General features: G+C 34.0%; 1 protein-coding gene across 2 annotated transcripts; it reads left to right on the plus strand.

Annotated features, from left to right (window-relative positions):
* The first annotated feature begins 11,495 nt into the window (after positions 1-11,495).
* LOC131048844 (protein ANTAGONIST OF LIKE HETEROCHROMATIN PROTEIN 1) lies at positions 11,496-20,395 on the plus strand. 2 transcript variants are annotated; one of them, XM_057982918.2, is made up of 3 exons: positions 11,496-11,613; positions 11,768-11,969; positions 19,276-20,395. In XM_057982918.2, exons 2-3 carry the CDS (start codon positions 11,846-11,848, stop codon positions 20,313-20,315), a joined length of 1,164 nt encoding a protein of 387 aa, XP_057838901.1. In that variant the 5' UTR covers positions 11,496-11,613; positions 11,768-11,845; the 3' UTR covers positions 20,316-20,395. The 2 variants fall into 2 exon arrangements, with proteins under 2 accessions (XP_057838901.1, XP_059073405.1); XM_059217422.1 differs by lacking the exon at positions 11,496-11,613 and having other exon boundaries at positions 11,627-11,969.
* Positions 20,396-25,158: the final 4,763 nt, after the last annotated feature.

The following is a 25,158-nucleotide window of genomic DNA, read 5'->3' on the forward strand; positions in this document are numbered from 1 at the left end:
TCAATGTATAAATCCTCTACCAAGGTGATCCATTAGCTTGGATTATGAAATCCTCCATCGAGGTTACTCCTAACAGGGTATAAGCTTCTAATCAAGCTTTGGGATCTCTAACAAGATTCACTCCTAGCAAAGCACTTTGTAGACCTTAACTGGTTAGTTATCTATTACTATAGATCGTGAACTTGTGAGTTCCATCTCATCGTGGTTTTTACCAATTTGGGTTTTCCAAGTATAAAAACTTGTGTTATGGTGGATGTTGTTATATCATTTTGGATTACATGCATTGTGTGTAAAAGCTTTGTTAAGTTCATCTACCGATTAGTGTTTAAAGTAGTTTGGTTTTTGGTGTCACTGATTAACCCCCCCCCCCCTCGTAGTGCTTTTCAAGTCCATCAATTGGTATTAGAGCCAAACTTCTTTAAAGCCTAACCACTTAGAAGGGATCCTTGAAACCACCATGGGGGATAGGAGCTACTTCGATATGGCTAGAGAGCTAGAAGCTAGCAGAAATGAGCTTGAAAACCTAAGGGTCAAACTGAAAGCTTCTCAAGTCAAAAGGATAGAGCTAACTGAACAACTATCAGAGATATCTGATAATAGTTCTTCAGATGAAGCCAATATTGATGCTTTAGCAGAGGAAGTTGAAAAGTTAAACAGTGAGAAACTGAATCTGAGGAGAGAGCTAGAAGGTCTCACTATCTGCATGAATCAGGAACTGGAAGCCAACAGAGCTGTTGAAGATCTTATCAAGGAAAGAGATCAAGAGATTACACATATCAAATGGGAAAATGCCACTATGTATGAGCATTTGATTGTTGAAAGAGAAGAAAAGGAAAACTTGCAGCTAGATCTTGAACTTGCATCATGCCTAAAAGAGAACATGTCAAAGCATAATGAGGATCTCACAAAATAGCTTACTAAAGCCAATGAGAAATTGGAGAAGTTCATCAAGAGTTCTACCATGCTGGAAGAACAAATTCAATCACAAAGAATGAAGGGTGATGTCTGTGGACTTGGTTTTCATACAACTAAAAAAGGTGAATCCTCCAATACAAAGAGCAACAATCCTAAGAACAAATTTGCTCCTAAGATCAATAAGCCTACCGGTAAGAAGGTCTTTAAACTTGTCTGCTTTGTTTGCCATAAACCTGGTCACACTGCAAATGTTTGTAGAGACAAACCTAACAGAAAATAAGTTACAGTAGTAATGCTAGGTATGTGTCCAAGAAGTTTGAAGGTCATTGCTTCACATGTCAAATGTATGGACATAGATATGTTGAGTGCAGATATGGAGCAAACAATCTTGTACCACACATGCATCCAAGACCAAATGGTGACTGAATGAGGAACTTTAACAGCCGGGTAAACCTAAACTGGCAAAGATCCTATGGCAACTGGTTTAGTCCATTTGAGATGAAAAAGGTAACAAATCTTATTTGCACCATCTGTAATAACTTTGGTCATGTGGCTATGAACTGTAGAAGAAGAAAAGGAAGAGGAAATGCAGGACCTTGGAGATCATCCGGTATCACTATTTATCACTGTAACAAACTAGGGCACTTAGCAAAATTATGTAGATCCAGAAACAACAAACCGGTCAACTCTTCTAAAGATCAGAAGGGAAGCAAAAAGTTAATGTTGAAGAAACCAGAGAGGAAATGAATCAAACTTGGAAGAAGAAAAGTGATGAGTCACTTGAAGAAGAAATTGTTCCTTCACCCAGTGAAGAGAACCCTGCATCAGTGACGTAAGCCTTTTTAATATGGCTAAGGGGAGCTTAATGGTAAAACATCTACTAACCCCTTGTGAAAAATGAGCAGCAAAAGAATTTTGAAACATGAAATTTTGGTAGCTTTTTGTTAACATGTTATCAACCGGTTTTCCATTTGAGTAGTAAAATTAGGGTTTGTAACCCTAACGGGTGAGCATTTATTGCAATAGGTAAAAAGGATAAAAGTGAGTTTTACTTTGTCATTTTTACCCTAACGCATTCGAGAAAGAAACTTGGAGTGCTTGCTAAGCTGAGTAAGATTGTCTTGCTGTAAATTGTCAAATTGTTTCGTGATTTGTGGAATTAAGTTAAGTTGAAGGTTGCAGAAGGTCAAACTGGTGTGCACTTGGGCATTTCAACTGGTAAATGGGGCAATGTGCATGAAACAAGGTATTTATTTGAACATACCACTTCTAATCTTGTTCATCTAGAATGGCATCTACTTCAAAGTCTGTAGAGAGGTTGATGAACACTTTTGAGCCTATGGAAGCTCAAAAGGCAGATAAGATTGTGTCATATAATGTATTATCGCAAGTTCTGAGCGGAGTTTTGGTCAAAGGTGATTTGTCTAGTTATATTGACTACAAGCTAGAAGACTTAGGGTCTCTATACATCTACACCCAATTGAAATTACTTTGCGATAAGAATGGTAAGATTAAGACACAATATGCTAGGATTTACGAAAAGGGTTTTCATAATGCCTCTTATTTTCTTGATGATTTCGAAGAAGCACATATCAGAATAATTTTGAGTAGAGTTCATGGAGAAAACATGTACTTAGAAAGGACTCACACAATTACAAAGGAAGCCATTCAAGTTGTGACTGGCTATTTCTCAATCGGTGAAGTACCTGAGCTAAGGAAAATTCTAAAGGATAATGTCTTCAAATTAACCGGTTCTACATCTTATGGATGTTCTTTTTCCGTCAACAACATTAAGGACCCTGTTGTAAAACTAGCAGCAATGGTGATCAACTACCGAGTATTTTACTCCAATAGACTTAATAGTATTCCATCTATAACAGTTCACATAGCTGTCAAAATGATTGTTGATAATGCAGACTATGATCTATGTGAAGCTATCAGGAGATAATTGTTTTTGAATTTGCAAACTATCAAGAAGGATAGCAGTCTGAAATTCAAGTATGGTCAGCTATTAGTCCTTCTATTCTTTTACTTTCAGAACTTTCTACTAGGGATTGGAGACATTGAGTGGTCAAAGGACTCACCGGTCTTGGCTCAAATCAAGAACAACATCAAGGTTGTAAAGAATACTTTCCATGCTTCCTTGAATAGGTATTTCAATGAGTTCCAAAAGAAGATGAGCATGAGAATGAGGCTACCGAAAGATGTGGTAAAACATTTTGAGAAGGATATAATCTTCACTGTTACCACTAACTTTTGCTTAATGCAAGCAATTGAGCCAAGAGAAGAAGAAATGGAAGACATGAATTATGAGGTTAACCATGATCTACTGGTTGGTTATGCTAATACCCTTTTATCATCACCTATAGATAAGAAGAAGGTAAAACTGGACATTGTGACAGTCCAAGAAGCATCTGAACAAACCAGTACTGCACCTATCAAAAATTCAAAAGGAAAGAATAAAAAGTCTGATGAAGCATCTCTAGCAACAAAGAGTACTAGGGTTACCAGGAGTGTCCTAACCAAAAAGAAACTGGAACACAAATTATATACTAAGAAGGATACAAAGAAGAGATGCAAGAAATTAATTTTGCAACCAGAGTCTGAGGGAATAGATTTTGATGAAGAACCAAAGAAAGAAAAAGCAACCGGCAGAATATCCAAGAAGGTTAAGGAAGTGCCAAAGGCAACTGTGCCTATTTATATTGCATCCTTCAAACCTGAAACCCATTTTGAAAGAACAATGAAGACACTAAGGAGGAATAGGTTTGACAATGTAAAGGAGCATTTTGATTCTTTCACTAAAAATGAGAAAGAGCAAGTGATTCAACAGGTAATCACTCATCTGTGTCATTACAATAGATATCCACATGAGTTAGAAAATGATATCTCAGATTCTTTGAATACTATTCTTTTGAATAAATGGGAGGAAGCTATTATATTAGAAAAAGAAATCATTGATGGGGTATTTGCACAATATTTCTCTGAATTTTCTAAAGATGATATTAGTGCCTTAGTTGCTCGATACAAATCTCAGTTTACATTCAAAGCAAGGAGACTGAAGTTAATCAGTGGAAAGAGGGCAATTTTTGAAAATGAGACCCATCATATTGCCTGTGAAATCAAACAGATGGAAGAGCTCATCCAATCCTCTATGAATGAGGATAATGTTGTTGATGATGTTAATAGACCGGAAATGGATGAAGAGGAGATTATTCAACCTGATGAGGTCTATCCTCTCCAGAAGAAGAATGATTTCATTATTCTTGTTGATAATGATGTTGAGAACATAGTGGACCTATCTGGAGACAACACTACACCAGATATGGAGCCCCCAACAATCACTAATGTACATGTTACCTTAGTTGAGCAATCGGCTACTCAACCAAAAGTGGACAATCCACCGGCAACAAAACAACTGGAGAAACCCCAATCTCCACTGGTCATTCAAGAAATTCAAAAGGAGCCTATTGAAGTTGTTGTCACACAATAGGAAATGGAGAAGAATACAGAGAAAACCATCATTAAGGTTGTATCCCTTGAACCGACAAAGAAGATACAACTTGAAGATGATGATGATGATTCTCTAAGCATCTCAGGACCAATAGATATGAACAATCTAAGTGCATCATAAATGATGAAGATTGCTAATGTTATGCAATCTAGGGCGTGCAAGAAGAGACTGAAAGAGCAAAGGGTTGAAGAAGAGATAATTCAAACTGCAGTAGAAATTTTGTCTGGTTTACTACCAGAAACATCTATAGCACATCTTTCTACACCCATTAGCAAACTTGGTCAGTTAGTTGCAGATGCATCTAATCAAATTAAATCACTAGAAGATTATGCTCAACTATATGCTGAAAAGAGCCACAAGAAGAAATATGGAGATAAACTGGAAAAGGATATTGATAGTAGCAAAATGGCTCTATCTCATAATAAAAGTCTGTTGAGTAAAGCTATTGAAATAGGAAGAAAGTATCTTGCTTCTACCTCCAATGTTACTTTCTTTTATTCTGACATTTCAAAAAGTCGAGTTGAAACAAAGAAAGAAATGGAACGAATATGCAAGGCATATGTCCCACTCTAGGATTCTATACATGCCTTTAGCAAGTCTATAGATGATTTGCATAACAGACTAGACAACTATGATAATGAGAAGGCAAAGAGACTCTGATCTCTTAAAAAAGACCTCAAATGTCTGCTCACATCAAAAGTAGACATTCTTCAGAGAGCCTACTCCAATGCAGAAGTCATTCTTGCAACCCCTGAAACCTGCACACTAGACTCAATGGAAGAATTCCATTCCCGGCTGACGTCTACATTCGAGTATACTACAAACATACTGCAATCATGGGAAAACACTTTGTCACAGATGAAGAAGAGCTTCAATGATATTTTTATGAGATTAGCTAATGCATGAACTTTTTTTAAAGTTATTGTTCTATATGATGAACACTTTGATACAAATTTTCTATATATATATGTATATATTTTATCTTTTCAATTTGGCATTGTTGTCAAAGGGGGAGAAGAAATATGTATGTGTGTCTTTTTGAAAATTTTGTATTTATGCATGCATTAAGGGGGAGTATGAGTATATGTGTAAATTTGTTGTGTATGCACACTTAGCGGTATTCCTATAAAATTTCTAAGTGTTGCCATCAATGCCAAAGGGGGAGATTGTTGGCTTGATGATGATTGTAATATATTCATCACTTGTTGTCATTGATGAAACACTCTCACACACACATATGATTATATTGACTACCGGTGTAACTTCAATTGTTTACACTGTTAACCAGTATGTTAGAGGTTAATCCCTAACCAGTACTTTGTGTCAATCGGTATATGCATAAGGGACAACCTGTGGTTATACTAAGTTGGCATCAAGATGGCGATCAAGCGGAGATTCAAGGACAATGGTTCATATGTTTTATTCAAACCGGCCTTGATTGTTCCAACCGGTATTTGGTTATTTATGTGATGAGTTACAAGCACCGACTACTTGGCGGTCATTTTTGTGATGAGTTATAATCACTTGTCTAGATACACTGCACCTAGGAAATTGTGTCATGATTTCCTTGAACCGACATAAGATTTGAATATCTATTTAAAGACATCTTAGTAAATCATTACAGAGACAAGTCAAGAGAAGTTATGTTATGTTATGATGGTATGCATGAAGAGAGAAATTTTTTATTGAAGAGCGATACGTGTTAAGATGAAGAGTGTGTTGAATGTACTTAGAAGGATCTGATCAAGCAAGTATTGTGCTACTCAGAACAGATCAAACCATTCTTGTTGTTTTCTAACCATTACAACATAATCAAATCCCTTAACCGGGTAAGCTCTAACAAGCTTCAATGTATAAATCCTCTAACAAGGTGATCCATTAGTTTGGATTCTGAAATCCTCCACCGAGGTTACTCCTGACAGGGTATAAGCTTCTAATCAAGCTTTGGGATCTCTAACAAGATTCACTCCTAGAAGAGAACTTTGTAGACCTTAACCAGTTAGTTATCTATTACTGCAGATAGTTAACTTGTGAGTTCCATCTCACCGTGGTTTTTCTTTGGGTTTTCCACATATAAACACTTGTATTATGGTGGATGCTTTACTTTTTGTGGATGTTGTTATATCATTTTGGATTACATGTATTGTGTGTAAAAGCTTTGTTAAGTTCATCTACCGATTAGTGTTTAAAATAGTTTGGTTTTTGGTGTCACTGATTCATCCCCCCCTCTCAGTTCTTTTCAAGTCCATCAATTGGTATCAAAGCCTAACTTCTTTAAAGCCTAACCGCTTAGAAGGGAGCCTTGAAACCACCATGAGGGACAGGAGCTACTTCGAGATGGATAGAGAGCTAGAAGCTAGCAAAAATGAGCTTGAAAACCTAAGGGTCAAACTGAAAGCTTCTCAAGTCAAAAGGAGAGAGTTAACTAAAAAACTATTAGAGATATCTGATAATAGTTCTTCAGATGAAGCCAATATTGATGCTTTAGTAGAGGAAGTTGAAAAGTTAAATGATGAGAAACTGAATCTGAGAAGAGAGCTAAAAGGTCTCACTATCCGCATGAGTCAAGAACTGGAAGCCAGAAGAGTTGTTGAAGATCTTATCAGGGAAAGCGATCAAGAGATTACAAAGATCAAACGAGAAAATGCCACTATGCATGAGCATTTGATTGCTGAAAGAGAAGAAAATGAAAACCTGTAGCTAGATCTTGAACTTGCATCATCCCTAAAAGAGAACTTGTCAAAGCATAATGAGGATCTCACAAAATAGTTTACTGAAGCCAATGAGAAATTGGAGAAGTTCATCAAGAGTTCTACCATGCTGGAAGAACACATTCAATCACAAAGAATGAAGGGTGATTTCTCTGGACTTGGTTTTCATACAACTGAAAAAGGTGAATCCTCTGTTACAAAGAGCAACAATCCTAAGAACAAATATGCTCCTAAGATCAATAAGCCTACTGGTAAGAAGGTCTTTAAACCTGTTTGCTTTGTTTGCCATAAACCTGGTCACACTGCAAATGTTTGTAAAGACAAACCTAACAGAAATACAAGTTACAATACTAATTCTAGGTATGTGTCCATATTAATTTTAGTTTGGGAAATATAGAGAGTGATTTAAAGAGCCTCTCCATGTGACTTTTAAGGGAATTCTTGGACCTCATCACATGTACCCATGTTTAAGGAATGCATGAAGAGATCACAAAATTACATCTTATACATGCTCAATGCACTTTTAGATAAATAGAGAACTTGTCACCATCTTTCTATCAAATTTATAACTAATTAATTGGGGTTATATTTAGCACTAGAAATATTTCTCATATTGTTATTTTTACACTTTTTTTTCATGTTAAAATTTATGACAAATTTACCAATGAATTTTTAGAAAGAATGAATTGATACCTTTGGGAAGTTATAATACTATTTAGAAGGCTATCCATCTCAAATTGTTTTGGAAAATTCTTGCAAGGAATCCTTCCCATCTAGAAGGAAATCTCAAAAAATCATGGTTTAAGATTTAATGTGGGAGTTGGGATCTCCCACCCCTTTAGACTTATCTAGTTTAGATAAATTGGTCACAACAAAATCACATTGTGAATTGTTTGATTTAAGGGATCCTTTGGACACTTGAGGTATATCCTAGAAAAGGAAACATTTGTTGGAGGAGGAACCCCTTCAAACATGATCCCTATGGGTTGAACTCACTAGGTGGACTACACTTGGAAAGACATGTTTTCTTTTTTATATATAGCGAAGACCAAATAGTTTTGAAGATGTGTATAAAGGGGCTAAAATCTTACTAGGATTATTTGTTTTTGAGTTGTAAACATCTCACCTAGTTGGTGTAGATTCATTGTATTGTGCATACAATGAAGGTAAGGGATGCATGAAAGTCTCATTTATCATATTATATAAGTTGAAGTTGACATATGTGTTATTTGAGCTGCTCATTTACTTGATTTATTTGTGCTAGGATTGGTATGAGGCTAGTGCCTTAGAGGCATCAATTGATCATTCATTCAGGTCATATTTTGGAGCTATCACTTGGTTTCCCCAACCTCAAGCATCCCAATTCATTACATACTAGGGTAGCTATGAGTACTTCTAGGGTTGATCCTTCTATGTGTCACATTTCACCTGATCATAAGGTAGGTAGTGTAATTCATTATATGGAGGTTGAGTGTCCCCAATTTTTATTTCTTCTATTTGATTTCCAATTCTTACTCTTTGAATAGAGACTTGGTCATTGAAATAGTATTTTAGGGGATATTCATGAAACTCTAGCATCTACTAAATTTCTTTTGAGGTAATCCAAATCATTTTCAATCCACATGGTTGTATCTCTATAGGTAGCCAAACTAGACTCCTATGTCCATATTTATCACCAAACTGGGACTTGAAAAGTTCCTGTTTGATCCAAGTTTAGTTGCAAAATGCATCCTTGATATGGGCCCCATCCAAGGTTATCAAAGGTTATGAATTCCTAACCCAAATACTCCAGGTAATTATCGTATGAATCAATATCCCCATGGTCATAACTATTTGAAACAAACAATGTGGGATAAGAAGGTATATGCCATTTGATGATAGGGTGATGAGTTAACTAGAGTGGCTCCTTTTTTTAGGATCTATTGATGGATCAAATAAATGATATGATGGAAGAGAAGAGGATGAAAAATAAAATAGAATAATAAAAGTGAGAGTGTGTATCCTAAAATGAGTTGATCTTCATATTGATATCACCAAAATGTGTGTTATCTTCAAATCTACTTACCATGATTTTGTACATGTTAGACCTAGGACAATACATACATTACACAAGGTTAAATCAACTTTTTCACATGGAAGAAGAAAATAGAGTGGAGAAGTGTCTATAGTGTAGGAATTGATAGTTAGCTTGCACAACCCAAGATCACCTACAAAACAAAAAAACCCTTCCACAAGAGAGGATACCAAGAGAATAACTTCCTTAATTATGGATGAAAATGTATAATGCTCAATAATGGATCAGTGATAGTACATACCCCTATTATAATATGCATTTTTAAGAGGCCTTGCTTAAATAGGCAAGGTGAGAGATGTGATTAGATAGGATCATGACAAGTGTCTTAATCCCATAACATGGGACAACAAACATTAAATGACCAAAGACACGAGAAGTAAATTACATAATATAATATAAGTTATTATGACAACTAATGCTTCTAGAAATATTCCTATGACCTAAGTAAACTCGGGACCTTCTAGATGAAATGGTTAGGTAAAACACCTTATTCACACCAACATAAAGGACTAATCTCCTCACAAGGAAGGAGATCCCCGTGAATGTCAAGAATATTCATGCATAGGGTGGGTTCTACGACAACTTTATCTTTCACTTCATCACAAAGGAGCACTTGATGACATACAACAATATCGATATATATAACTATGGTGGAATGTGTGAGTGTTGCCTAGAAAACCTCTAAAAATGGGTGTTTTGTGTGGCAAGGTGAATTGTTGGCATGGATTAAGTCTACTTATTGTTAAGAATTAGAAATAAAAGTGTTTAGGCGACAATTTTCTATCCCAATCATTCTTGAAGGAGGGCTAGTTCTCTTGCTCATGTCTTATTACTTTCTTCTTAGATTTGTTGCAAGACAATAACTTGCCCTTGAAATTATTCTAGGTTGAGGGCTTATTATTTTGGTAGAACAATTTCAAGCTTTATTAATTATTTGATGGTGGTAAATTAATTTAGTATCACATTTGCATCATTCTTCCATAATTATTTTTAGAGCTAAGTACCCATCATACCCTCACATTTAATTTTTATATATTTTTCAATAATTTGTTCTAACTAATAATACTTTAGAACTAATTCATCCTTTAATTCATAAAAATAAAAATAAAAAACATCCTTTAATTGAATGTATTTATTTAGTTAACCTGAGATGATGTATGAAAAGTTTTTATTTTCCTTATAGTTTTTAATCTAGTATGTGAGCCCAATATGAAGGATAATAAATATATTCAATATGTTTTCATATTCTACATTAAATATGGAGAATAGTTTGCATGTTAAAAAGGTGAATAAGAGAAAAGGTTAGAGAAGCTTAATCATTTTTACCAATTTCGGTTATTTTGTTCTAGTTTTGTTTTAGATTTTATTGGATTACGACTTGGTATTAGGGACTTTCATATCTTTTCTATCTTTTGTGCTCCCTACCTTTATGTAATCAAGTTGTAATAATGCACAATTATATCCCTTTTGTTGTAATAGTGTTTGTACAACCATAATATAGTAGTGTCCTTTGGTTATGATGGTGTCTCATACAACCACCAATCCATCCATTACAACTTTATGTATTATCTTTAACTTCTAATATCTAGGAATTATTGGTGACCTAGGCACCATAGAGGACTTACGTTAAGTTCAAATATAATCAATCTCCACAAAAGATTTGAAAGATTAGATTATGATCGCCCATGGGAAATGTATAGAATGTTTCTAGTATTTGATATCAATTTTTGTATGGGTGGGTACAATAAATGTCTTCTACTATGTTGTTCTATGTTTTTGTCTATTGTTGATTCGTGTGTTTAACATTGTTCACTTCTGATTTTTGTTGTGTTTATGACAATTACCTTATCTTTTAATAAATATTAATGTGGCTATTTTTATTTACTTGGATGTAAGAAGTATATAGATATAAATTGAGGTGAGAAAAAGTATATGTCAAAATTAGAAAAATCTGCCATTAAATGTTAAGGATGCAATTATCTATGATATGTTCAAAGAAGAGAACTCCAATCTCATAGCCTCTAAAGTGATCAAATGACAAAGACTAAAATGAGACTACGATATTTAGATTTGAAAAGCTTGAATGTGAAATATGTTAAACATCAGAAATAGTTTGCATGTCAAATAATCATTAAAAACTATTAATTTTTTGTTAATAAAAAATAAATAAATAAACAGAACACACCATTTATTAATATTAATATACCTAGTCAGCTATACGACAGACAAGCTTACAATTTCACATAGAAGTTTCCTTCTACTTTGATGTCCCTTTTCTAAAATTACCATCGTTACAAGCACGGTGGAAGAAAACCTCTGATCATGAAACCGTAGTCGTGCTATATACATAGATTCAAATATCTTGTAGTTATTGCAATTTGGCTACATTCATTTTAGAGGTACTTTTCTTTGTCTACCTTTAAACACAGTAGTTTTCCCAGGAAGGAAAACATAGACAACCGGGATTATTTTTTACTCCTTGATAGAATTATCTTGTTTGGTTAGTTAGCATCCATTTATTATTATTCTTACCCAATCTTTTTGCAACCCCAGTTGGCATTACTTCTTCATCGGCACATATAATTGTTGTTCAATCTTTGGCTCGTCTCAGATCTGTATATTTTATTTCCCATGGCACCTCCAAGAAAATTTAGCAAGAAAAGGAGAAGGGATGGTGGTTTTGCAACAGAAGCCTCCATGAACAATACTGAGTCAGACTGGTGGGAGGAGCTCTCTCACAAGCTCTCTACTACAGGTATTACTATTTATTGCGTATCAGTATTCATTACCAGCTCCCCTTATTTAATAGTAGATTATGAAGAAATGTGTATTGTTTGTTTTCGATGGTTATCTCTGTCTGTGTGGTTTCATGACTTATCTCAAAATCGAGCTTGTAATGGGTGATTCCCTTTGTTGTTTTAATATGAAAAATGATTGATCGGTTAAGAAGATTTTAGTTCACAACCAGTCCTAGAGAATGAAATGCGGTGGATGATGTTAAGAACTGTTTCCTTCCTTTGAACATAAATGGTACAACGGAATGCTCCCTTCCCCTCTTATAGAAGTGATAATTTCTGTGTTGTTCAAAATCTGGGTCCATCTTTTCTTGCACATTTAACATTTGGATCAATTGATAAGCAGACCATCAGCTTACAAATTTCCCCCATGCGGCAAGTATATGGTTTATTTTGCATTTTGTAATTTCTTCCTTTTGTTTTCTATATGTTTTTTTTAGTGTGCTTTATAATTGAGTATTGTTTACTTGAAATGGAAGAAATCGAATGTTCTAAACATGTTAGACACATTGCAAATGTGTGCATATTTTGATTGGCTGTTTGAGTTTGTCTTTAGGATTTTCCCCTGTTTTCTATCCAACTTCTCTTAGAGCTCTCTGTAATTCCATGATATTGTGATTTACTTCTAACGGAAAAAGTGATTTGATTGGGAACCATCAACCAAGTAGTCATATTGTTAATGTAACCATAGTTGGGGACACACATTATAGCATAAGATGTTTCTTTTTTCACTTTCAAAATCATGCCCAGACCATTGTTCCCAAATTTACCATTCTTTTAGATTTAGTGTTGTGGAATGGAGTTGAATTGGTAACCAACCTCTGACACAGAACCTGCTCTGGAATAAATTCTCAAATGAATTGGCCACTTTCCAAATATTTCTAACAAATATGGTTTCAAGGAATTCCAAATCTTGGCTGCAAAGTAAAAAATTTGAAGTTTATATAAACTGTGAAAGAGCAGAAACAATAGGAGGCATTGGTGTTTGAACAAATAAAAAGATTAGAATGTCAAGTCCTACTAAAAGGAAAGCTATAACCTTTAGGGGAACTAGATGCTGAAGTGCCAGGTTGCTCCCTCAAAGAACATCGTTATCCAACATCAGAGCTAATTTTCTGTATCTATTGATATGATGGGGTGGAAATTGATATGATAGAGTGGATAGAATTTGAACTGTCGAACTAGGATTAATTCTTAATATGTCATACTTTACGTACTAATTTTTAGGATATGATTTCTTATCATATATGTATGTACTGTATTGACAAAACTCTTGGCATTTTTGCTGGTCATATATGGACATATTACAATTGATCAAGGTTAGCCTATGAAAAGTAATATCCTAGAATTAATAGTCATTGCGCAATGCTGCTTTTTGGATGCATATTTTATCATATTTGTTTGCAGCTAATGAAAGCTAATCTGTAAATTGTTTTGGTCTTTAAATAAGAGTCCATGATTCTTGCAATAAAGCCAAAATTCTCTGAATTTTTTATTCATGGTCTGTCAAGCGGTAATATTAAGAATTTGATTATATGCAAATTGTTGTAAGTATCTTGATTTAAGCTTTTGTACTATTCTACTAAATTTGTACTCCTGTAAACATTTTCTTCATATCTGATATAAACTGCTCAGAATGCACATCAGAAACTAAGGAAGATAAACCAAAAAACCCAACAGAAACAAGTATGCCACCAAAACTGTTGTGTTTACACTATTCATTAGTGTGAATTAAAAAGATGCAAAATGATGAGGGTCTGTGCTGGTTGGACATACAAAGAGCAAAAAGCTTAATATTTGATATACCAAACTATTTACAACTGTGAATCTCCTCCATATTACATATTGGATTATGGGATGTGCCATCCATGTACAACTCTATGTATCACATCAGAAACCAATTCTGTTGGGATAGTTCCTTTTCTGTCATCATCAAATTTGGATAGCAGTTGCAAACATTTTATTAAGTGCAAGACATCTAGAGCAGCGATTTATGCTCCCTAGAAATAAAGAGAAAGGAGCGTTTTAGGTTTTCTCTGCTGGTCTACCAGTAATTAGAGGAAAGCACAAAGGTTTCATTAGATATTCATAAGTCTCTATCATCTGAGTACATTTTTTCTTTTCTTGATTGTTTTGCTTTACAGAAGAATGTCTTGGCAGGTGTCATACAAGACCCATTATTTCTAGAACAAGTGGCAAGATACATGGGATCAATATGAAATAAGGACTGTCTTAAGTTTTAACAGCTCTTAACAGTTAATGCATGTATGCAACTACAATTGCACACTATGGTTATATACATGTACTGCTACATAGCTAGGCATGAGGTATTACAAGTCTTGTGGGGCACTACAATACATTTTTTCAGTGTCAGAAAACGACTCTTCAATACAAATTTTAGTCGTCAAAGAATTACCTCTTTGGATTGTCAAATAGGTTCAAACAACTACCTCCTAAGGGCATATTCTTGCTGTCAAATGAAGAACCTTTGGCTTCCTTTTATTAGTTATTGTTGGATCCCCGTAGCAGTAGCTAATCCAAGCATTAGAGGGTAGCAGTTCTAATATTGAACTATGAGAAGTGATTTCTGTTAGTGTGAATAAGGTTATGTCCTAACTAATTTTTTAGTGTGGATCTATTCACCTGTTAAGTTAACTTAGGTTCTAGGATCTTTTTAGAAGTTAGTTGTTAATGGGATCATGTATCTCATTTATTTCTTGTGTCTTAGGTCATTTAATATTTGATTTAAGTTGTTATCTCATAACATAAAATTAAGACACATATCAACATCGTATTTAATTCAAGATCGGTTGAAAAGGAATTGCATATTTACTACCATCCTATACCATCATAAGTGAGCCTCAGATTTGAGGAAGTTGCTGAAGATGAAATGTGTACTACCGATTCCAAAGCAAACCTTTCATTGATGGATATATACTTAAGTGATAAGAAATCTGTTTTATGCTTCTTTGATCAGAATATAGATAATTTGTGCTCATAAACTTTAAACGAAGGCTTCTGCGAAGATATATCATTGTATAAGGCTTCACTTTGCACTTGGAAAGTGTCTATACATGTTTTGGCAGGCCAATGAATTGTTCGCTGCACCGTTAGCAAAATATCATAGAATATGCATCCACTATTATTATTAGCATGCTCGTATCAAGTATGGGCGTCTGGCAAGTAACCACCTAGGTATGGACAGAGGTTCAGGCATACAAGAGTAATATTTCCAAGTAAATTATCATACCTACCATGAAATGACACATTTAATCATGTGTAGTAAAATTTACTATTCTGATCATGGAATTAAGTATTGGCAATATAATGGAAATTGACAGCTTCATTTTATGGACACTTCATCAACTACTTATCTGCCTATCTCATAGAATAAATGTGGAAAACACAAAACTTTAGCACTGCTATGCCATAAAATGTTATCCTGAATGAGGAACTTTATTCTTCTGAAAAAGGACCTTTATTCCTTTGACATAAAAAGAGATGATATATTTATTTTTTTGTGACTTGAAGAAAACTGCATTGTAGATACTAATGCTGGTGCACAATTAACTGCATAAATACCTTTTATAGGTAATAATCTGTAATCCTTGAATGATTATCAGTGAGTATTTCAAATTTGAACCCTCAGTTCAAAAATGGACGAATAAACCATAGTTAAAATAGTATGTTCTTTATTAACAAACTAGATATTTTGTGTGTTATGTTATCCAGTGACAAACAGTTTTTGAAATAACCAATAAGAATCATTTTAGAAGTCAGGTTCTTCGACAGATTTTCAGTTTGATTGGATTTTTTGATTTTATCTCTTTTTCTCATATTTTTCGGGAATGGAATGGTGTAGCAGATTGTTTGGCTAAGTGGGCGTTCGCTCGCTTGGAGGGATGGCATATTGTTGACAAGAGTATTTTGCCTCTGGATCTTTCTATTGTGTTAGATCAAATATTAGATAAGGATAGGATAGTTTAATGGTTTGCTTTTGCTGAGGCTTCCTGCCTTACTGCTTTATATCTGCTCTTTGTGATTAATAAATTTTCACCCTTTTTTGAAATAAAAAAAAAAAAATTCACGAAAACATGGTTGCAAACACAATTAAGTTCAGTTTGCACAATTTTCATAGACAGTCAAATTGATTTGATTTTTTCTGTTTATGCTGTATTCTGTCTAATTTGAAGTTTTTCTCTTTCCATCAATAAGGATTTATATATTGCCGATATTTGATCCTTATTATGCATTTCATTTTTGAGTTTTGTTCTATCCTTAATTTTCCTTTTGGATTCTCTTTATAGTAAATTAAAATGGCAAAGACTGTTTGACTACTCTTGGAATATTATGAAGTCAAAGAAGCTATCAATGCCTTCTGCATCTCTCTATATTGTTTTCCCATGATTCCTTCCTTTCCATCTGCAAAGTGTGATCTCTAATTTGCAAAGTGTGATCTCTAATTTACTTGGGTGAAAAAATGAAATATCCAGTAACATAGACAATTATAGTTGCTCTGAACATGAGTTATCTGGAAATATTATGAGGTAGTTCTTGTTTCTTTATTTGCAAAATAACTTATTTCAGAAGATACATAATTGAATATGATACAGAAAACATTACTATAGTCTCTTTGTAGTGGAAATACTCTGCTTTTAGATTCTAATATATTAATGGCATTAGAAGAGAAATTATTTCAGAAAATTACAATATTTAACAAGAGCTCTTTACTACTGGTCCCATGGTTACCTAGAGGTGTGGATGAATTGGTACCACTAGAGACACAAAGATGCCATTCAAATTAGGCCATGTGAGTAAATGAAAGAAGATACAACTATGTTATATACAAATGCAGTCACCAGAAACCGTGGGTATAGAGACAGGGAAGCAGTTCAAACTCCTATACTGGATTTTCCTAGCAATTATACCTCTCCCACATTCATGAGGGTAAGAGTATTTAAGCTTACTTGGAGGTAGTTTCAGCCTCAGGCATTGACTTCAATCTGGTACTTTTATCAATTCTGTTATCCATTAATTCTTTTTCTAGTATTAGCAATCTCATTTTGAACTCTTCAAATATTTCGATATATTAAGTAACAAGAAGGCAACCTTTTGTACCAATCTTCACATAATGCTCCAATTCACGAATCTAATGCTGGGGCTCTTAACCTCAATTTAAAATAAGTCTGTGAACAAAAATAATGTAAAAGGGAACTTTAACTCTAAAGGTCTTTATACAAATCATTAATATAGAATTGAATGTAATATTTAAGGGTCATCATACTCATAGTACCAGTAACCAAGGGTATGAAATTTGAATATTCATTTGTGAAATCTTACATAAAATAATAAAATAAGTTAGGAAAGTCATAGGAGGGTTGTATCTGAGACATACCTCCCCATGAAAGCGAGGAGAGCCAGCATCTCTACTTTTGCACCTACCTACACAGCTTCTAAATTTTTCTTTGAAAAACTTAATTCTAGATATAATGTGGTTTGCAAAGCCAATTCTTAGAAAGACAATTTCAACATGATGGATTGATTGATATGGATATTAGTTCGTATCCTGACCGTATCTTCATTGTTTGACTTAGATTTTCCACTTAGCCTCCTATTATGTCAGGTTCCACTCCTGATTTATGTTATTTCCTCTTGCCAGACTGCTACTAGAATTCCATTTCTGGACTTGGATCTCTTTTCCAATTCCTTCTAACATAATATTTTCTCTATATATTTTTGACTCTCTTGATGTATAACACTAAGTTTGAAATCAGATCAGAATTCCTGGGCTTATTATAAATTTTTGGTACCTGTGGGTCTGCCATTTGTTTCCTTAACGAAACTTACAAACATTTCACACCAAATGGTATAAGATTGATGCCAAATGGTACCAGCTAAATTTCTATTTTCGGTTTTTTTTCTTATGGTCTGATATAAATTATGTTTCTACAATCCCATGGCATCTTCATGACTCCTCCATCAAAGCTATCCATTTCTAATTTTCAGATTCTGTTTGAAATATCAGATGATAAAAGAAAATAGAAAAAAAAAAGGAGCAGTCATAGTAAGTGGAATTGCAATAGGTTATTAAATATTTTGAGAAGATACATACCTTAAATGGGAATAAAAGTGCATTATCATATAGACATTACTTGCAAAAAATGGTAGGAAATAATTCATTGTTTAGATGAACTTCTGGATTTGACCATGTTAAATTATTTCCATCAATGTTTTGGATCATGTTCTATGATCCATCATCAGGATGACCTTTTTTCTTTTCTAAATCTTGATGATGGATCATAGAACATAATCCAAAATGTTGATGGAAAAATTTAACACGATTAAATTCAGAAATTCATCTAAACAAACTATCATGAATTGTGGAAACTTCATGCAATTAAATAATTCATTGGTTGAACTCTAAATGTTCAAAAAGCATGGTCTAGACTCCGAACTAACCCCTTCCCAATTTCTTCATTCTCAGAAAAGAATTATTCTATCACAGAAAGATAAATTGACGTGCAATAAGATTTACTTAATCGTCAAGACATCTTTCAATTTTATAATATATACTGGAATGACAAGAAAACTCTTGTACAAGAGTCCTTCATATCCAAAATAATTACTTAGGAAATACTATCATTGGAAAGATCAACAATAGTCTTTCAATATTGCATATTTTGACTGCTCATGCTTGTCTATGTTTTGCCATGTTGCTCAACTATCTAAATAGTTAGATGACACCCGTAACTTGCCTTTAAATTTTAATGACAGGAAAACTCTTGTACAAGAGTCCTTCATATCCAAAATAATTACTTAGGAAATACTATCATTGGAAAGATCAACAATAGTCTTTCAATATTGCATATTTTGACTGCTCATGCTTGTCTATGTTTTGCCATGTAGCTCAACTATCTAAATAGTTAGATGACACCTGTAACAAATCAACTTGCCTGGAAATCCTCTTTCTCGAAAGTGCTGAGAATGGTTTCAGAAGCATTCAATAAGCCTTTTTGATCCTTCATCAATCAGCTATGTTAATACTGTAGTTATACATAATTAATATAAAACTCGGCTCCGCCTTTACTGATCAAAAAAAAAAAGAAAACTTATTACAAGACATAATTATATAAGACCATTCAATGTATATCCGGTATAGGAAATATATTATGTATACTCTGAATAATATAAAAATGTTGTTTAGCTTTCTTTATTAATCTCTCACTTGATAGTAATTCATGGACCAATGGTTTGCAAATGATGCAGGACAAGCATTTGCAGACAATGAAGAAGGTGAAGAAGAAAAATTCAAATCATTTTTTAGGGTTTCAAGGAAAACTTTTGACTATATCTGCACTCTGGTGGGGTCTGACTTGGCAGCAAGGTCATCATCATCGGGTATAATTGATGCAGAAGGGAGAGTAGTGACGATTGGAAAACAAGTAGCTATTGCTTTGAGAAGATTGGCTTCAGGTGAGTCACAGCTCAGTGTAGGGGAGTCATTTGATGTGGGGCAGTCAACAGTTTCTCAAGTTTCATGGAAGTTTGTAGAAGCTATGGAAGATCGAGGCATGCATCACTTGAAGTGGACCCATGAAACTCAAATGGAAGAAATTAAGGTCAAATTTGAAAAGATTCAAGGGTTACCCAACTGTTGTGGAGCCATTGATACCACTCACATTGTCATGAGTTTGCCATCAGGAGAAGCTTCAAATATCTGGCATGACTCTGAGGCAAACTATAGTATGATTATGCAGGCAATTGTTGATCCAGAATTGAGGTTTCTCGATATACTAACCGGATGGCCCGGTAGCATGAATGATTATGGCATCCTGAAAACCTCAGGATTTTTCAAGCTATGCAAAAATGGTCAGAGGCTGAATGGCCCTGTTAAGGATCTGCAAGATGGCAGTCAGATAAGAGAATACATAGTGGGTGATGAGGCTTATCCTCTATTACCTTGGCTTCTCACCCCTTACCAAGGCAAAAATCTTTCTCCAATGAAAAAGAAGTTCAATGTAATGCACAAAAACACAAAATTGGTTGCTGAACGGGCACTAGCACGGTTCAAAGGAACATGGAAAATTATTGATGGGGTAATGTGGCGACCAGACAAACATAAATTGCCTCGCATAATCCTCGTGTGTTGTATTTTGCATAACATCATAATTGATCAGGGAGATGAACTGCACACAGATGTTCCTTTATCTCATCATCATGATGAAGGCTACAACCAGCAATTCTGTCAGTTTGCAGATAGAAATGCCCAAATGCTTAGAGACCACCTATCCAAGAGCTTATCATGAAGAGTAAATGAATAAGTTCCGCCGCCCGCAGCTTTCAACTGTTCAATGCTATTTTTTATTTGTAATCATTTATTCTGTTTATTGATCCTGTTAATCTCCCTTTAATGTGTCTTAATCTATTTAATATTGATTAAAATTATGAAGCTACACTTGGACCTCATCCCCCATTGCTGAAGGGGCTTGAGCAGAGCACCTCGGATGTACAAACTAGGGCAAATTGCAGCTACAGAGCAGTCACATTAGTCGTCGTAATCTAGTAATTTACCATATGCATGCTTAGGCTGGGGTCTCATGGAAGGGGCTTCCTAAAAAATAGAGTGGCAGTGAAAAATGAAATAATTTGTTTTTTCTATTTTCCCTCTAAAATGTTTGGTGAAATTCATCTCAACTCCTTTCTGATTGCCAAGTGGCAAATACAATTCCTAAGATGGTGGGGCAATTTCTAGCCCCACCCCATTTTCACTGACTTAAAAATGGAAAGCCCTATAGCCCAAAAAACAAAATCTCCATTGGATAGTCTCTTCCTTAAAAATAGAGCTTAAGCCCCTCCCATGGGACCCTTGCCTTATTACAAAGTATAACCAGTAAAGAATTGAATATTTGTAAAGAAATAATCAAGTCAAACTGAAAATTGGAATCAAGTTTGTGTAGGGCATAGAAAATGACTATTTATTTTTACATAATTTTTACATATATTTAATTCGGTAGAACTATTATTTTAATGTTACAAGTGTATTAGGTTATGCGTAGTTGATTTGGGACTATAATTAAGTTATATAAATACAATCAATAATATAGTTTTAAATAGGTGGTTTAATCCATTTAGGTGGCATTTTAGACATAAATATGGCATATTTAAGTGGTAGAGGTTAGTTATTATCATCATATTGAGTGTTGTCTTATTATTGAAGCCTATTGGAGATATACCCCTTAATGTGGATTAGGGGGTTGCCCTTTTGAACTAACATATTATTATCAATTAATTGCACTATACTTTTTTATTATATTCTTCTATTGTGCAACTTGTTTCATTACAATTAGTTCTCAATTCAACTTATTTCATGTATTAATTGACTACCACTTTAGATTTTTTTTGCTCCTAGAATATCAATTTGGAGCTTTTTCCAAGATTAGACTAGGTTGCATGATAGGACCTAGACCACCTAATACAAAATTTAAATATCTCACTCTTGTAGTGACCCTTCCAAATATAATTGTTATCTTATCAACTTGCACACCAAAAATCCTAAATTCAACAACTAATGGTATGTGTTTATAAACATGCTTAGGTCATTAGCAAAGACAAAGTACACACGGTGTACCACCTTCAAGTAATATTTAGCAATTATGAGAATCATACCAACAACACTCAAATAGGAAGTATCCAGAGTCATATCTTTCCATCACACCTAAGCTCATCAACTCTCATTTGCATCTTGCATTATTTGGATGGCATGTTTATAATTTTGTAAATTAGCAACGATCTAGGGGCTTGAGTTGCAACTACAAAAAAAATATAGGTCTTCACCTCTTCCCTCAAAGTAAGTCCCATTGTACTCTTCAATAAAACTCATTTTTAACAAACAAGTCAAAAGACATCGACATAACAAATTTATAGGTCACATCACCACAACAATAGACTACATAATAGAGACTAGGGCACATAACAAGGACTAGACTACATGACATGAATTGTATTATAGACTAGGCTGCACAATCAAGCCTTATCTACATCAAATCAATTTCTACACACCCATAACCAAATTCTAGATTTTGATCACTAGTTGTAGCAAACCAAAAATTCAACATCAAATAAAATGCCACATAATTTGAAAACCTAAGCACCCTTTTACCTCCCCAACTGTTCATTTCAAAACTTTTTTTATTTAGATATGATTGCTTATATTACTTGATCATTAGAATTGGATCAAAGTTTTGCATTCCTTGTGGAAAGAAGTTTGCACATAAGACCTACATGGAAAAAAAAACACATCAAAACATCTAAAGAAAAGAGATGAAAAGGACTTGATGGATGACATAAGGGTTCTTTTGGAACAAGGTATGGGCATCCATTAAATCTTAAAAGATGGAGGAATTTCAAGAGATAGCAAGAGGAAGGGCAATGTAGAACAAAGGATAGATGAAGTAATCATTTACAAGTCCTTTTGGGAGTTGATTATTGCAATGGTAAGGCACCACAATACAAGAGAGATTAAAGAGAAAAAGGAGCAATAGACAAGTTGGGAAATCAAGAAAAATTGTTGCTAAGATCGGTAATCAGTTATTACACTTTCTTTTTCTGATGAACCCATTGCAAACTAGGGGAGAGGGCTTGATACATGCACACCCTAAATTTCATGGTCCATGTGGAGTGGCATATGGACCTCTAATAAAAATGCAATGCTTCTACATAGGAAAACTATTTTGGAAACAAAAAAAAACCTTTTTTTTTAAATTTTAGGACTATATGCCACATAAATTTTTTATTCCACCAAGGTTTCAAAAATTTGTCAATTTGGACAATTGACCCATCATGGCATGAGCCCAACCCCACAACCTACATGGCACCACACCAAAAGTGGATGTTGTCACCTTGTGGCAAGTGAATAGTTCACCACCCTTTTCATCTACTCGATTGCATTTATTGCTCATTGCCACTGCCATACTTTTTGTTGTTGGGATATTAGTTATGCATCATTCCCATTACCTCCACTACATGGCACACAAATTCCAAGCATTCCTTCATTGAATGCTCCTACTATCTCACACAATACACTATCTTTCACCCATTTCATTCTAAGTGTCCTCTCGATTCTTCATCAAGTTAGGCACGAAAAGGTGTTCGTTTATGCTCCCTACAACTACAATCTCACCACTAAAACATTCTACGCTCTAACACCAATCTCTCTTCCAACTCGATGATGGTTACACTCTGGTTCTTCGATGGTATTGTAAGATTCCCTCCTCGGCAGGTATACATTATGGGAATTCTTCATTGGTTTGCATTCTTTCAAATATTTTTATGTTTTAATATTCATTGTGTTGATGATATTCTTCCCTCTTATAACTTTCTTGTAGGTTTGGATCAACAACTTTGACATACCACCAATTTTTGTAGCTCCACACCTCGGCAACACCCCTTTGACCCAAGTGAGGTTTCATAACCTCACTAAGGCAACACCAATCTCCTATGATTATATGCTCCTTTCATTTTTGAAATTTTCATATGATTTTTGTTCATCGCTCTATAAATCATAACTTTGAGGTTCTATTATTTTGTGGGTGCTTGTCTAATACATGTTTTCTATGGTTTTTGAGGTTCTCAATATGTCTTAAAGGTTCACTTGCTTCTAGGGTGCTTATGTAACAACTATGTATCAACCTTATGTTTTGGGTGTTTATGGACACTAAAATTATTGTGTTCATAAATACACTACGTCTTACTAAGAAACGAAATCTTTTGTTCTAGCGTCATTGTCACTTACTAAATGGGTTAACAAATTTTACAGGCATTTTGTGATGAAAATGGGTTTGAATGATTGTACATTTTTTCATGTTTACTGTTTTACTTGTGAGTTACACTAGATTAAGGTAAATGTTAATTTTTTTGAAACCCTTTATTTAAATTGTGAGCCCTATTTTAGGGTAATACAAAAATCTATGAAGGTTTTCTTGAATTATAGTTCATTGTAGGTTACAATTCATTGTGCATATTGGTCTTGCAAGTATTGTTGGCTTGTTGGTTTGTTCGATAAATCTCTATTGCATTCATCCCTTAGTTTTAATTTGTTCTTTATTTTAGTCATAAATAAACACTCTTCATTTGTTTGGTCTCCTAATTAATAGAAGTTCAAATTTTTTAATATGTTAGCACTCTTGGTCTGTTCATTCTCATAATTACCCAAATTATGTCCTTTTTCAATTTTGAAGTCAAACAAAATTATACGTTTATTGTGTCTAACTTTTTTTTGTTCATTTATTAAAATTGGTTCATCATTATAGTGATAGGAATTATGTTGATTTGTTTGGTGTCATTGTTATCCTATTTCTCTCTTATTCCATCCCTTTTAATTTTTCATTCACTTTAGTCATAAGCTAGGACTCTTGGTTTGTTTAGTCTCATAATATCCCAAATCTTGTCTTATTTCAAGTTTGAAGTCATACAACTTTTTATGTTTACTGTGACTTATTTTTTTCTCTTCCTTAGTTAAAATTTGGTTCATCATTTCAATGAGATTAATGAGATTAATATTGTTTGTTTATTTGGTATCATAGTTAGCCAAATCCTCTCTTTTTTATTTATTTCCTAACCATAGATCAACATTCTTTGTTTGTTTAGTCTCATATTTACTTAGATTGTGTCTATTGTTAAAATTTGGTTCATCACTTCAATGAGATTGTGTTTATATATATATCAAAATTATATGTTTATTGTGTCTAACTTTTTTCTATTCATTTATTAAAATTGGTTCATCATTATAGTGATTAATGGTTTGTTTGGTGTCATAGTTATCTTATTTCTCTCTTATTCCATCCCTTTTCATTTTGCATTCACTTTAGTCATAGCCTATAGGCTAGGACTCTTGGTTTGTTTAGTCTCATAATATCCCAAATCTTGTCTTATTTCAAGTTTGAAGTCATATAAATTTTTATGTTTATTGTGACTTGATTTTTTCTCTTCTTTTGTTAAAATTTGGTTCGTCACTTCAATGAAATTAATATTGTTTGTTTATTTGATATCATAGTTAGCCAATACCTCTCTTCTTTCTTTATTTCCTAGCCATAGATCAACATTCTTTGTTTGTTCAATCTCATACTTACTTAGATTGTGTTTATTGTTTAT

Source organism: Cryptomeria japonica, chromosome 1 (assembly GCF_030272615.1).
Source record: "Cryptomeria japonica chromosome 1, Sugi_1.0, whole genome shotgun sequence".
NCBI lineage: Eukaryota > Viridiplantae > Streptophyta > Pinopsida > Cupressales > Cupressaceae > Cryptomeria > Cryptomeria japonica.